The 15,159-nt window shown below is 32.2% G+C and overlaps 2 protein-coding genes, 1 long non-coding RNA gene and 1 pseudogene across 3 annotated transcripts; 2 read left to right on the top strand and 2 right to left on the bottom strand.

Annotated features, from left to right (window-relative positions):
* Positions 1-1,336: 1,336 nt before the first annotated feature.
* Positions 1,337-3,899, top strand: LOC120207947 (annexin D4-like). The gene is made up of 6 exons (XM_039207329.1): positions 1,337-1,414; positions 2,035-2,207; positions 2,305-2,523; positions 2,738-2,962; positions 3,042-3,110; positions 3,534-3,899. The coding sequence occupies exons 1-6, from the start codon at positions 1,369-1,371 to the stop codon at positions 3,729-3,731; spliced, it is 930 nt and encodes a 309-aa protein (XP_039063260.1). The 5' UTR covers positions 1,337-1,368; the 3' UTR covers positions 3,732-3,899.
* Positions 3,900-5,264: 1,365 nt separating this feature from the next.
* LOC120207954 (annexin D4-like) lies at positions 5,265-6,905 on the top strand. The gene is made up of 5 exons (XM_039207333.1): positions 5,265-5,310; positions 5,642-5,814; positions 5,906-6,124; positions 6,219-6,443; positions 6,717-6,905. Exons 1-5 carry the CDS (start codon positions 5,265-5,267, stop codon positions 6,903-6,905), a joined length of 852 nt encoding a protein of 283 aa, XP_039063264.1.
* A 1,971-nt stretch (positions 6,906-8,876) lies between these two features.
* LOC120207953 lies at positions 8,877-9,428 on the bottom strand. Its single transcript, XR_005524258.1, has 3 exons — positions 9,367-9,428; positions 9,077-9,278; positions 8,877-8,964 (listed from the first exon to the last, which is right to left on the bottom strand). It is a non-coding gene; the product is annotated as an uncharacterized LOC120207953 (long non-coding RNA).
* A 21-nt stretch (positions 9,429-9,449) lies between these two features.
* Positions 9,450-12,652, bottom strand: LOC120207933 (annotated as a pseudogene).
* Positions 12,653-15,159: the final 2,507 nt, after the last annotated feature.

The raw sequence follows: 15,159 nt of genomic DNA, 5'->3' as shown, positions 1-15,159 counted from the left end.
GAAACTACTAGCACGTAATTTGGGGTGTTACAGTTTAGAAATTGAAACACTTAAAAGTAACTGTCCAATTTTTATCTTTTTATTACGTCCATCACAATTTTTAAAAGACCAATGCATCTATTCTCTTGACTTATTAAGATTGATCCATAGAACTAACAAATAAAAAAACATGATTGACGTAACACATATTTCTAAGACTAGTAATTTCTATTATTTTAATTTATTATGTAGCTAAATTATTAGTGATTTTATTCTACTCATGTTCAAATAAACTTATTCATTTCAATGATAATTATCATTTTCACCTAATATTGATTAATACAAATAACTATTATATTTAAACAATTTATATTTAAGTAATTATTTAATTTTTATAGTTTAATTAGTGTTGAGCTTTCCTAGGATTATTTACATAAATTATTTTAAGCTATTAAATGTTTAAATAATTAATGTTTCTTTATATTAATAAAAAATAGTGTTTCTTTTGGTGTTTAAATGAACTTCTTTATTTTAACAATAAATGCCAATCTTTTATAGCAATAATTTATATTTAAATAATTAAAATACTTATTTCGATAAATAATTTAAATGATTATGTTATTTAATAGAAATACATCTTTTTATATTACTACTATTATTGATATTGATATGTCTAAATAATCATGTCTTTAAAAACTGTACTTAATTGGACACACCTTTAACCTACATGACACATCCAGTTATAAGATGAGAGTTATTTTCATAAATATTTTTTAGTGTCATTTCATTAAATACTTTAGAAATGTATTACTTTTTTTTTGAAAGGAAATTAGACACCATTAAAATTTCTCTCGGAACTCAATCAAGTCGGAGTTCGATCAAATTAAAAATTGGGCCTCGTTAGAAATGTATTATTTGTGTAAAAATGATTACTTCAGTGGTTAAAATAATAAAATAAAAATAAAAATGGGTTAAAGTAGTATACGACGAAAATCAATGAACTGTAATCACTATTTATAAAGAATTATTAATTGTTGTCGCTACTGTTTCATTTTTCAACTTCTATAAGAATAGAAAAACGTTACTTAAATCATTATTTCATTTCTTAATTTAATCATTAATCGTTTTTTCCTTATAGTTTTATTTATTTTCCGTTTTTTCCTTATAGTTTTATTTATTTTCCGTTTTTTCCTTATAGTTTTATTTATTTTCCGTTTTTTCCTTATAGTTTTATTTATTTTCCGTTTTTTCGTTCCTTCTAAAATAACATTAATATACACCAGAATGACTGAAATAACCTTTCCAGTCGATATAAATATATTTATCGTATTTCGAAATTTCAGTCATAAAACTCAAATTCTCCCCCCCCCTCCAGTAAAAACTCCATTAATGGCTCTTCCAAGTGGCATTGAAGCTCTTGACAAAGCCTTCTCAGGTTCATTCAACTGCTTTCTCTAACTTTAATTTACGTCGTCGAACTCAAATATTATTCTTCAACGAAATTGTTTTTCCATCTTTCAATTCTTAGTATTGCTTCCAGACTATGATTTCTGAATTTGCTTGAAATTTTACTTAACAAATGTGAATTTTCGTAATGTTTTATTATTTCCGACCACCGAAAAGTAAGCGATTTCAGTATTTACGACAGTGATGACAGTTTCCGGCGAAATATTGATTTTTCACGACGTGTTTTCCGTCGGTAAAAATCTGGCAAAATAAGAAGGGGGAAATAAAAATTAAAAATTATGAATATAACGTACGATGCTCCTTTCATTTCCTTTCCAAATTTCGTATCAAGTATTGCATATTAAGTTTCCATTTTATTGATAAGAGCAAGTAAGTCTGAGTTTGTCTTTTCAGATTTCATAAATTATTAAAATAATACAGCAATAACATTATATTTTAACAATCCAAAATAATAATTTTATAGTTTATTTTTTAAAATTAATAGTATATAAAAATATATTTAATACAAAATAAAAATACTTTTACCCTTCAAAAAAATTTCATCCAACTTTCTGGCTTTCGTCCCTAATGTTTATTTAATTTTCGCAGGAATTGGAGTGGATGAGAAGTCACTAATTGATATAATAGCAAAGTCAAACGATGAACACAGAACATCCCTAAGGAAGGGATGTCCCAAGTTGTTCGTTGAGGACGACAATGGTTTCGAGCGATCCGATCAATCTTGCATAGAGAATCTCAAACACCAATTCAACCGATTCAGGGTTTGTTTTATTTAAAAAGTTATTTCAGATCATTTTTCTTTGTTGGGAAACTATAATTATAATGTCAAGATTATTTATTGGTAAGATATTTTGGTAGGACGCCGTGGTGCTTTCGCTGCTACACCCATGGGAAAGAGATGCTCGTTTGATTGAAGAAGCAATAAGAAAGGGCCCAAAAAGCTATAGCGTGATAGTGGAAATAGCATGTACACGATCATCTAATCAATTATTAGGTGCTAGGAAGGCCTATCATTCCCTCTTCGATCACTCCATCGAGGAGGATCTTGCCGCCCACATTAAAGATGGTGAGCGTAAGGTAATTGATTTGTCTTTGTCTACTTCGTTTTTATTAAATATTTTTATTTTTAATGTTATTTTAAATAATGAAACGAGCCTGGCACAAGCCCATTACACCTATGATTGTAATTGGGTATTGATTGACCAACCCAATATGGTAAATTCTACTTTGGACCCACCAATATTGAAAATCTTATCCCTTTTTTGCAATATTGTTTTTCTCTTGTATGCAGCTCTTGGTAGCACTTGTTAGTGCTTACAGATATGAAGGGCCGAATGTAAAAGAGGCTGCTGCAAAATCTGAAGCTGAAATCCTTTACAATGCACTCAACAATGCCGATGAAACCAAACCACTCGATCACGAAGACGTCGTCATGATCCTCGCTACCAGGAGCAAACTACATCTTCAAGCACTGTATCAACACTACAACAAAACCTATGACAAAACCCTCACTCAGGTACATTTTACACCTGTTCAAGAATCGAATTGTCTTAATATGTCCAGTTATATTTCTTAATTCATTATTATTTTTGTAGGATCTTGAAGAAGGAATTCTAAAAGATACTGTAGAATGCCTATGTACTCCTGAAGCATATTTCCACCGGGTAAGATTATTGTTTGATATAATGATAAATTTAATTTAGATATAAATATTGCAAACTTTTTATTGTATCTATAAAATTTTGAAGTATTTTGCATAATCTAATCAAGATAAGTTCAAATAAATGATTGTAAATGTCGGGATTCAAACTTCAAACACTTTAAATATCGTTTCTTAAGGGTTGATGTATGAAGCAATTGAGTTACATTCCGAGTTGGAATGACTTTTATTCGAACCCTAGATCTACATAGCAGTATAGCACCATCTCGTAAGTATAGTTGCATGATCCAGTTGAGCTAAACTTGACAAGAAGGCATTGTTTTTTTTAAGGATTGTTGTATGAAGTAATTGAGTTCCATTATGCGTTGGATCTTACTAGTTAGTTTCATATAAGCTTTAGTAAACCTCTCTTCTTTTTCTTTTTCAGGTTTTGGATGCAGCTCTGGAACAGGATGCAGATGAGGAATCGAAAGGAGCACTGAGTCGAGTGATTGTTACCCAAAATGAGTTGCTGAGGAAGGAGGGTTATGTTCCTAATAAAATTCAAGACACTCTTTTAGGATTTTACAAGGATTTCATGCTCGGCTTGATTGCAAGTGGAGATATACAAGAAAACAACTCTTAGATTATTCAATTCATATATGTATTCTTCCATTGTTATGTTATAATTGGTGAGCTAATTGTTCTTCTCGATCCGAAAGAAGTGCCTTGTGCTTGTGTAAGAGTTCTTATATATAAGCATTGCTTATCTTATGTCCTTCACAATAATACTTGAACATTCCGGGAGCAAAAATATTTCACAATTTATGTTCTATTGACTTTATTTTTTAATAATATATATATATATATGAACGAATGAAAGTGTAAAACTAAAAAGTTTTACACAAATTTAAAATCATTGGATAAAGATACTAAATTTATCAGTTTGATTAATGAATCCCAATAATTATATACATGCGACATTCATGTTTTTTATATATAAATTTTAAATTTAATTTTAATCTTATATAAAAAAGAAAAAATATATATATATAAAAAAAGAAACCTATAGGGAAAAAACCCTAAGAAAATACGAGATAATAAAGATTAACAGCTTAGCCAACCGATCAAATATACTTATCCATATGTCAATTAGTGTTGGTACAAGTAGTTGGAATTCAGGAATTTGAATTTGTAAGATCAAATTCGAATCTTACCACGGTTACTCTTGGTAGACAATCTATATTCTATGCAAATTCTAATTGTGTTTTAAGTACGTCTTGCCCTGGATTGAAGGACTCAGCCCTAGTCTAATTTTTTTTACCAAAAATACTTATCCAGACGAGACATTTAAGTTAATTTCAGTAATTTAAGACAATTATTTTCCTTCACTAACTTAGCTTTAAGCAATACAGGGTGACACAGAATATATATATATATTAATGCGATGAGACCCTCTGGCAGAAACTCCAAATGAAATCTAATTTATTTCGATATCACCGTTTACTCCACAAAAAGAAAAAGAATCCAATACGTTTCTTCACGGCGAAGTCCAAACAGCTATTAATAAAGATTTATTCATGCAATAAGCAAACAATGTAATAATAAATAATTTTATTAAGAAATGACATCTCATTTACATAGTATTTAAGATGTGCATGGCATCGCATCTAGCCATGCATCTACATTTATCAAATTGAAAAGTTTTAAAGTATCTACACTTTTAATTTAATTTGCATGTTTAGTATCAGTATTAGTAGTATGATATGAAAAGGAAAACAACAATATTTGTTAAATCAATAAAAAGGAAGAAGGGTAATGGCATGCACATGCATCTATTTTTCTTTTATTCCTTATTTATTATTGAAAATGTTTACTTTTAACAAATTTTTAACAAATAATTAGCAGTTGTCTTTTATATTATACAAAAAGGAGAGAGTGTCAACTAATATTGTTTATTGTTCATCGTTAACAAATTTTTATTATTGTTTCTCTTGCTTTCTATTTTCACTTGTCTTTGTTTTTATTTCCAACAATACCCTAAAACTGAGAAACCGAATGACAAAAATAATCTCGTGGGTTGGATATAAATTAGAGACATTTGAGCCTTAGAATGTCATTCCCTCTCACCAACTCTCTCTTCGTAGTCCACAACTCCATTTTTAACAAAGCAAATTAGATGGCTAGTCCTTCAGAAGTAGAAGTTTTCAATCATGCCTTGTCAGGTTTTTCAGTTCTTTTCCTTCAAGCTTTCGTGTATATACAATCTCTTGTTGAATTTGATGTTTTAATTATATCATATATCGAAGTAGTTAGTGATGAATTATATATAATTTCTTGTTGAGTTTGGTGTTCCTTATTTTCCTTTCCTATTGTAATTCGTCATTTACAAGGCTGCCAGTTGTTGAACCCATGAACTAATGAATTATCTCTCAGTGGCATTATAATAAATATGCCTTGTGATAAATTGTTACTAACTAATCTTTTCGTTGAAGATTATAGATGAGCTAATTTTGTTAATTTGTAAACTGTAACTTTTCTTCTTAAATAATTTAGGAATCGGAGTTGATGAGAACTCGTTAGTTTCAATATTGGTAAAATCACACGATGAGCACAAGAAATCCATAAGAAAAGGATGTTCCCAACTCTTCTTTGAGGATGAACGTCAGTTTGAGCGGTGGAACCAAACTGCCATCAAAAGTCTGAAGGCTGAATTCAAGCGATTCAAGGTATATATTCATGTGCATGATTAATTTATGGTAAATCATTCATTCATTTGTTTAGCTATAAATATAATGCATGATTCGCTAAATATTTCAGGATGTTGTGCTGCTTTCATTGATGCATCCATGGGAAAGGGATGCTCGTTTGTTGAACAAGGCATTGAAGAAAGGTCCTCAACAATACAATATCATTGTAGAAATCGCCTGCACCAGATCCTCTGACCAGCTTTTGGGTGCCCGAAAAGCCTACCATTCACTCTTCGACCAGTCCATCGAGGAACATCTTGCTTCCCACGTTAAGGGCTCCGAACGCAAGGTTTTGTTCGATTGATTGATACGATTATTCTTGAAAAGTGTCCTTTAAACCTTTTTTGTATTGAACTAATCAGGTTTATATGTTGTTTGAATAGTTATTGGTGGCACTAGTGAGTGCTTACAGATATGAAGGGTCAAAGGTGAAGGAAGACACTGCAAAATCAGAGGCAAAAGCACTTTTAAATGCAATCAAGGATGGCGATAAAAAGAAAGTCATGGAAAACGATGAAGTTGTCAGGATTCTAACTACAAGGAGTAAGCCTCATCTTAAGGAAGTCTACCAACAATACAAGAAAATTTCTGGTAAAACCATCATTGAGGTAATTAAAAGAAAATAATAATAATAATAATCTCTCATAGATCGTCGTTGGAGTTTTCTTTCTTTTACAACTGTTTATTTCTATTGCTTCATGTGTTAGGATCTTGAAGTTGTGTTGTTATTGAAAGAGACAGTGGAATGTCTATGCACCCCTCAAGCATATTTCACTAGGGTAAGATTGTTACGATTTCAATCTAAGTTGAATTCGACTTATGAATAAATTAATTATGATGTATAAATAGGTATAATTTTAATTAATTGTGCTTGGTATTAGGTTTTTGATGCAGCTCTAAGAGACAATGCAAATGAGGATGCAAAGAAAGCACTGACCCGATTGGTTGCAACCCAAGAAGATGAAGAAATAAAGGAAGTGGCAGCTAAATTTCAAGACAAAATAGAAGAGAGAGTTAAAGGAGCCTATAAGGATGTATTGGTTGGTGTGTTAGCAAAGGAGGAGACATGAATGGACAAGTTTTAAGTTCAAATAAATGCCTTCCATATCTCCTGTATTTTATTTGAATGTTGTTATCGTTGTTGTTTATTGGTCGCCTACATTAAATGCTGTTTCTATTAATAATGTTGCTTCCATCTTTTACTTATTAAATCAACTTTCATTCCTCTTCTACCTTTGTTCTTTTTTCTGTTATAGTTTTTATTTTTTTTTCTAATAAAAAAATTATTCGGATTATAATTTCACATCTATTAGATTGATAATTAAATATGTATTAACACTACATCAAAATAGAGTTTTAACGGCGTTTTTTAGTTCTATAGCGGTGATGGCAAAAACGCCGCAAGAAGCGCCGGCTATACCAGCGCCGCTAATGTTAGCAGCGTTTGTAAAATAAAAACACCGCAAAAAGTCAAGATCTATCGTGGCGTTTTTGAAACAACGCCGCAAAAGGTCAGATCTATAGCAACGTTTTTGGATACAAACGCCGCAAAAGTTCGAGATCTATAGCGGCGTTTTTGCAACAAACGCCGCAAAAGGTCAGATCTATAGCGGTGTTTTTGGATACAAACGCCGCAAAAGTCGAGATCTATAGCGGTGTTTTTGAACAAATGCCACAAAAAGTCAAGATCTATAGCGGCATTTTTGCAACAAACGCCGCAAAAGGTCAGATCTATAGCGACGCTTTTGTATACAAACACCGCAAAAGGTCATATCTATAGCGGCGTTTTTTATACAAACGCTGTAAAAAGTCAGATCTATAGCGGCGTTTTTGGATACAAACGCCGCAAAAGTCATATCTATAGCGGCGTTTTGATACAAACGACGCTAATTTCCATTCTTAATTGATATTTTGCATATTTCATTTCTTTTCTACATCACCTGAATTTAATATCATGTAACTTTATATAAATAACAACAACCATAAATTTTAGTAACAAAATAAATTAAAATTTATAAATATTAAAATTAAATGTAATGTAGTTTGACATTGTTCTCTAAAACAATAACATCACTTGTAAACCTTTAGATACTTCATAAACATTCTACATTTTCTTTACAGACTTGAGAGAAACAATTTTATTGAAGCTACTATTTATAGACTTACACTCCTCCAATACGGGGCTGGAATAAGATCTCTCCAATTTGAAAGCGTTCTTTTGACAGTGTAAACCGGCCCACAGCTGGAGCCTCCAGTGATGCTCGAGTATCTTTCGACAGTTTGTTTTATAATCAATGGCAACATAGCATAAATTCTGTATTTTAATCAAACTAAAAGAGTATCAAGAAAATTGAATGAACATGTTGCCAATTTACAACAAGAAAGCAAAGGTAAATGATCTTGCATGAACATCAACGTGAAGGTCTGGAGGCTCCAAAGGTCAACGAGGCATTGATTCAAAAAAGGAGTAAAAACACCAAAGTAAATTTATCAATTTTAAACACCTTTGACACTACTCAAACCATATAAAGGAAATATCATTAACCCCAAGTTACAGAGGATTACAACATACCTCTTTCAGTGTCCGCACAGTGTACAACGATTCAAAGGTAATGTGTTTGCTGCAAGAATTCCCTGAGGTATCCTGTTAGTTTCAATGCTCCCAGTCTAATAACTTCAACACCCACCTTATGCATAACTTTCCCATTTAAAACTATAAAACACGAATCATAAGCTTGTATCAAATTGAATAATCAACTCATTTGACTCGTCAAGAAGTATCCCGAAAAATGAAATTGGAAATAAACTCCTCAAGAAGTATATTATTAGTAAATACAATTAAAAAACTACTACAAGTAAGAGAAAATAACAGAGAAAGACGGGGAAGAAGTTAAAAACCATTATCTTATGAACCTCAGTTTCAACCTAAGAACAAGAATAGTTAAGCAGCAAGTGAGGTACTATTAATTACAAAAGACATAAATCAATCCTCACCAGAATGAAAAAAATATAGATGGAGACAGATCATGCAATTAGATCTGAAAAAAATTAAAGGGTGGATTAGAGAGTTCATAGGGAAAACCCTAGTAGGTTCAATCCTTTCAAGATTGCTTCATGTGCCTTTTGATCCTATTCATGATCAGTAAAATAAACAAATGAATCAGGGAACATATATTTCCAGTTATAACTTTGTACTAAGAATTTTAAACGATAAAAATAACTCAAAAAGTGAACTACTTACTCTTAGTAGTAAAGGAATGTGCCAAATATTTGGAACGTCATAGAGAGTGAAAATATTTTCGGCCTGGAAAAAAGTCATATTTCTTAATAATAGTAGTTACTGATTTAGGAGATGGAAGAGAAGCAGACAAATAGAATTCATGTTTCATTACCGGAACATGGCAAAACTGAGAGAGCTTTAACTTGACATTATCATCAAGTGCCTATTGTAAAAAAGGGGCAAGTGAATGAATAAGAAATGTCAAATTAGCACTGGTAAATACAGTTGAAAAAGATAAATAAGGGTAGAACCATTGTACTGCAACAAGCAAGAATATTTGGTCTCAAGCCAAGTCCTCTAAGTCCCCGAACACTGTGTTAACAAGCATGTTCCCTCACTGCTTGATTCTTCTGAATTCCTTAAAATGAAGAATTATACCATTACTTTAAACCTATAAGGACTGTACATATACAGAAAACAAAGAGATAACAAAGAAAATATATTATATCTGAGTTTGAGCTCCGCAGCTCCTAGAAAAGTATCAAATTATTAGAGTGAAGCTTTCAAAGAAAAACATGGACCAGAAAACTTTCGAGAGTTTGGTTATATTTTCTTCTTTCATTTCCAATGAAATCTTGACCTCATTCTATATAATACAAACAAAATGAAAAAAAATAAAAAGAATAATATATTCAAGGACTTACATGCATTTGTTACTAGCATGTTTATTGGCCATGAGTTTAAAGTTTGAATTGATCATCTTACCAAAACACTTCACCATGAAGTTGTTTTGCTATAAACAAAAAAAATCTCTTTTAAGTATTTGCACCAAAAGCTACTCATTGCTTATACTGAATTTCTTCTCCAATTGAAGTAATTGGAAGCTAGTAACAATCAAGGACCATGAACTCTTAAATTAGTAATTTGAAATAAAAAAATTATAAATAGAATGAGAGATTTATATTCTAGTCCAAATGAAGGTACAAATACCCTAGTAAGGACTGTCAAAACCAACCAGAAAAACATTATATAAGCATGCCAGAGCTTGTCCCTGCAGAATAAAAGCATTTTCATGGTTTTAAAACTTTATAAAACTCCGAGCTCAGAGAATTATGATGTACCACTCCAGTCACAATTGAATGATGAGTAAGCAAGAGAGAGTTCAACATGAATACACTTTATAAAATGATCTTAAGGAACAATTCCATATTAATTAGTTCTACATGAAGATTAAGACCCTTTAGTTAGATGGATCACTTGACAATTATGCATCCAAACTTGAACCTAAATTGTAGGCACTTTACATGTGATAAATCTAATTTTGAATAGAATTTCAGGAATTGACCCTGTAAATGCACTACTTGTACAGAATTAAAGAAATTGAAATATCAATTGCTTTAATGTTAAATTTGTGGACCTTGGATTTCAAAGTAATTATTACTTCAATAAACCCCAATTCTTTAGACATCATAAAATTTTCAACGACAATTTTATTCACTCGACTAAAATGTAAGAAAGCATCTCAATTTCACAGTTCACGGCACCATCACCCAGTAACATATAAGTGATTTCTTAACTTTCCAATCATAGGCAAACGACAACAAATTTAGCGAAAATTAGTTACGGTAAGCGTAATCCTGAGTAAACAAGTGTAGTAAACAGAGTCAGCGAATTAAACCTGAGTAAACTCATGTAGTGAGTCTCTATGTCTTGCAAGTTTCTGGGTTACCGAAGTAGTCGGTGCAGAAGATGCAGCACATCTACTCATACCATCAGTCCAACAGTTTCTCAAACAATGATTGAATTTCAATTTCCATAGACTTCCATGATCTGCTTGACCCGGCCGGTGGCGACCCAGTATCTACATAATCTAAATGTAAGTAAATATTATCACAAAGAAGAAGAAGAAACGAAAGAGCACCAGATTCTTAAGGCTTTGGATTCTTAAAACAGGAAAAAATTTCCTATTAAACAAATCTTATTTATTCAGCTTTTAGAATATGTTCAGTTCTTCAACAAATTTGTTCCTAATTTCAATAATCTACCGGGAAAAAAAAGCAGCACACATTCCAGAAAATAACAATAAAAAGGAGGAAAATGAGCAACCCTCCTGGGTTGAACCTAGCACCGAGCTTAGCATAAGAAGATAGTTTGACATCGAGATCGCCTTCGATCTTTCGAGCTTCTTTCCTCAATTCCTCCCAATCTGATTCTTGTTGATTCAGTTCAGATCCATCATTTGGATCTCGGTAGTTCAACCTCGAATGCCTTGCTCTTCAATTCCAACGATGAGTTCTTCTAAAAATGTGGATAAGGGAATCAAAATCAGAGATAACATAAAAATGACAGTGAAGTAGATGGGTTTGGGTTTAGTAGTGAAGAAGATGGGTTTGGGTAAACGACGGGATTGAAAAATGTGTGAAAGGGAAAAATGAAAAAAAGGTTAAAGGGCGCGACACTTAAAATTTGTAAACTTGCGGCGTTTGTAAACACAAACGCCACTATAGTACAAGTGTATAGCGGCGTTTGAATAAAAACACTACTAAAGTATGAGTGTATAGATGCATTTGTATAAAAATGCCACTAAAGTACGAGTCTTAGTGTTTGTATAAAAACGTCATTAATGTACGAGTCTTTAGCGGCGTTTGTAAACACAAACGCCACTATAGTACAAGTGTATAACGACGTTTGTATAAAAACGCCACTAAAGTACAAGTCTATAGCAGCGTTTGTATAAAAACGCCACTAAAGTACGAGTCTTTAGTGGCTTTTATATAAAAACGCCACTAAAGTACTGCTCTTTTGCGGCGTTTGTTGAAAAAACGCCACTGTCGATGAATCTATTGCGGCGTTTTTATAAAAACGCTACTAAAGTTACCATTTTGTGACGTTTGCTATGTAAACGCCGCTATGTGTTTAAAATTAGTGGCGTTTACTCCCAAAATGCCGCTAAAAATGCCGATGTAGAACATTTTGCTCTAATGTAAAAATAACAAATTGAAAAACTAATTATGAATTGAAAATAAATCAATGGGATATGATACTTGTCACACTATAAATTAGGGCTTAATTTTTTCTTAATTTAATTTCAAAGACTAATTGGAAAATTCTATAAAATTTGGGGATCAAAATGAATTTTTTATTTAAATTTGGGTCCAAATCAAGAATCAACCAAAGTTTGAGGACCTATGACATGATTTTGCCATTTTTCTTTTTGGGTGAGTTTAAAATCTTCCTAAATTGTTTTTTTTTCATTTATGGAAACTTAAACTCTCTTCAATCTTCCTTATTGGAAAACCTTTGGTCAAAATCTTTCACCGTAGTTTCACCGTCGATCGTTGTTCCGATTTTGTCGTCGTCCAAATCATTGGATTCTCTGCGTCGTCCTGACTCCACCAATGTTCACCTCATCGTCAAAGTCGCCGACATGTGGAGGGTGAGCGATAACAATTTTCTAATGTTATCGAATCGAGTTCTTCGTTGTTCACCATTGTGAACCGAGCTAAGCGTCTCAAAATCTCTTAAAAAAGTTATCCTTCGCCACACGCCACTGCACGTGCCCTGCGCATGGGCCTTGTCCACCGCCTGGTGGACCATTTAGAAGTGGGTTAACCCGACCCACTGACCCGATCTGACCTGTACCAGTATCTGACCCAACACGTCTGGCCCAAACCCAAACCAACCATTTCTAAACCAAATTGAACCAGTCAAATCGAATTGAACCAATCAAATCGAATTAAACCGAGTCACGTCGCTCAAAGCCGTTGACTTTGACCATTGACCGCCACAGTTGACCGATATTGACTTTGACCGTTGATCGATGTTAGCTTTTTTAAAACCTCCTACTTGAATTTTTTCGACGTCCTGAGTCTAATTTTGTGGTCGCTTTATCAAATTCTAACCCAAAATCCCCGAATCAAGCCTGTTAATCCAAAATGCTTAGTATTTTTAGTTTTCTATTTATTTATTTGGGATTTGATTATAGAATTAATCTGGGATTATATTTTCATGAAGGTACTCGTGATTCCCCTAATCGAGGGTCGAATAGATCCGGTGCTTCCCGTTCGGTTGATTAGTACGGTTCATGTACTTCGAGAGATACTCGTAGACTTCTATAAATAGTTGAAAAGTTTATTACTTGTTTTATTAGGATTCTGATTAGTTATTCAGATTCATAAGATCTAGCACTACGGATGACCGTGATAGGTAAACCCCAGTGTAAGCTATCGTTCCAGACTTCTTAGATCGGTACAAGTGTGTTCCTATTGGTGTTACAATATTGTTTTGAAATATCTATTGAACTGTTTTAAAATTTTTTATTTTATTGAACACTCTGACTGTATGATATCTGATTACCGTATTCTTCCAGCATGATATCTGGTTATCGTATTTCTATATTTGATTTTGATATTTTCAAAAAAAATTGATTTTGAAAATTGCATGTTTTAATATTTAATAAATTAAACTACTTTCTTCACTCAAATACATGCATATTTACTATCATTGGGGTATGATTGGAGGAAGTATTTAAGGTTTAGTTTATGACTTGTAAGACTTTACCGCAGGCTCCTCTGCTTTGTGCATAGGGTAAGTCCTTACCGGGTGTATAGGTGGGTGTATGGTTCAGGGGAACCTACACATTCTGGTGTTCGATGGGGGTAGTGTTCATGTTTCCAAAACCTATTTTATACTTGACTTTTACTGAAGTATTTTATCTATATGGTTTTATACACCGAAAAGAGCAGATTGGCTTTTTAGCTCATTCTTTAATTTTTAACTTTGCAGATACTACTCGACAGTAGGCTAGCAGTCTTGGTATCAGGAGGATCGACTATTCTCTATTTTGTATCATTGTGTATTCATATACCCTTTTTCTGTTTTATTTTGGTAGCACATGTTTTATTACTACATACGTATTTGTATTACCAATATTTTTTTTTCGACGTCAATATCTCTATATATTTACCGCATGGACTTTTATGATGGTTATTTTCAATATTTTATTGTTACATGGTTCTTATTTATTGAAATAGATTTGGACTGCATTTTGAATATGAAGAGAACTTCTGAATACGACATGTGCTCGTCTAGATTCAGTCGTAACTCACTGGCCGGGTCTAAGGAGTTACAATATTGTTACACAATGAAAACTAGTTTAGTTTTATACAGATTTAGGATCATTGGATGAGTGAAAACAGATGGTTGAGATTAACAGTTGTAAATGTGAAGATATTTACTGTAAAAAAATGAATCACAACCATCTATTTTTAATCATCCAATGGTCCTAAATTTGTGTAAACTAAAGAATTTTACAATGTGTAAGTGGATCCAAACCCTAAATATATATATATATAATAAAATTAATTTGATTCAAATATATTTTGATTCATCCAAATTTTATTAAAAACAACCAAAATACTTTGAGAATAAATTTACAATAAAAATAGACTATTCTAGATAAGGTTATCTAGCATGACAAAAGTCATTATATTAGCATCACGTTATATCCCACAAAAATAAACTTGCCAAAAAAACAAAACTAAACATACATCAACGAGAGGAGTATCAGCAAAATCAATCCTAAAATAAAACATGATCCAATTTACCTCAGTGATTAAAAAAATTATTGTTATTTTTAGAAGTCACAAGTTCGAGTACCAACGGTTGCAGTAAGGTGTTGGGTATTTATTATCAAATGATTAAGAGTATTTATAACATATATTACTTTATAATCACATTAACTTAATAAAAAATATGAAATAAGATAAAATATAAAGGATGCAAACGCAATTTGACCCAATAACGCTACTTCATTCATGTTCCATGTTATAATAAAGCCGGCCCCAATCACGACTCAGCAATAGATCGGTTATTCCTAACCAAGCCTTTAGATACGCCACCTCTCACGTGTCATCTTCTCTGCCATTAGCTTTCCACGTCATGTAAAATGGGTCCCACCATCCCGCCAATTATTTTTTCTTTTCCTATTGCCTATTTTTATTTTTATTTTCTCCCTTAATCTATTTTTTTTACTCTGTAACTCTTTCCATTTGCTTTATCTTCTCATCCAGAAAAATATTTTTTTTGGAAAAATATCAGAACCT

Source organism: Hibiscus syriacus, unplaced genomic scaffold, assembly GCF_006381635.1.
Source record: "Hibiscus syriacus cultivar Baekdansim isolate YM2019G1 unplaced genomic scaffold, ASM638163v2 tig00015498_pilon, whole genome shotgun sequence".
In the NCBI taxonomy this organism is placed as follows: Eukaryota; Viridiplantae; Streptophyta; class Magnoliopsida; order Malvales; family Malvaceae; genus Hibiscus; species Hibiscus syriacus.
Note: the sequence above shows the minus strand (reverse complement) of the source record. Positions and strands in the feature narration are given on the sequence as shown.

Excerpts from the sequence above, each read along its gene's own strand:
- LOC120207947 (XM_039207329.1), top strand. The coding sequence starts at position 1,369 with ATGGCTCTTCCAAGTGGCATTGAAGCTCTTGACAAAGCCTTCTCAG. Across the intron at positions 2,963-3,041 it reads ATGACAAAACCCTCACTCAG|GATCTTGAAGAAGGAATTCT; the intron begins GTACATTTTACA and ends TTATTTTTGTAG. Across the intron at positions 3,111-3,533 it reads CTGAAGCATATTTCCACCGG|GTTTTGGATGCAGCTCTGGA; the intron begins GTAAGATTATTG and ends TTTCTTTTTCAG.
- LOC120207954 (XM_039207333.1), top strand. The coding sequence starts at position 5,265 with ATGGCTAGTCCTTCAGAAGTAGAAGTTTTCAATCATGCCTTGTCAG. Across the intron at positions 5,311-5,641 it reads TTTCAATCATGCCTTGTCAG|GAATCGGAGTTGATGAGAAC; the intron begins GTTTTTCAGTTC and ends TAAATAATTTAG. Across the intron at positions 6,125-6,218 it reads TTAAGGGCTCCGAACGCAAG|TTATTGGTGGCACTAGTGAG; the intron begins GTTTTGTTCGAT and ends TTGTTTGAATAG.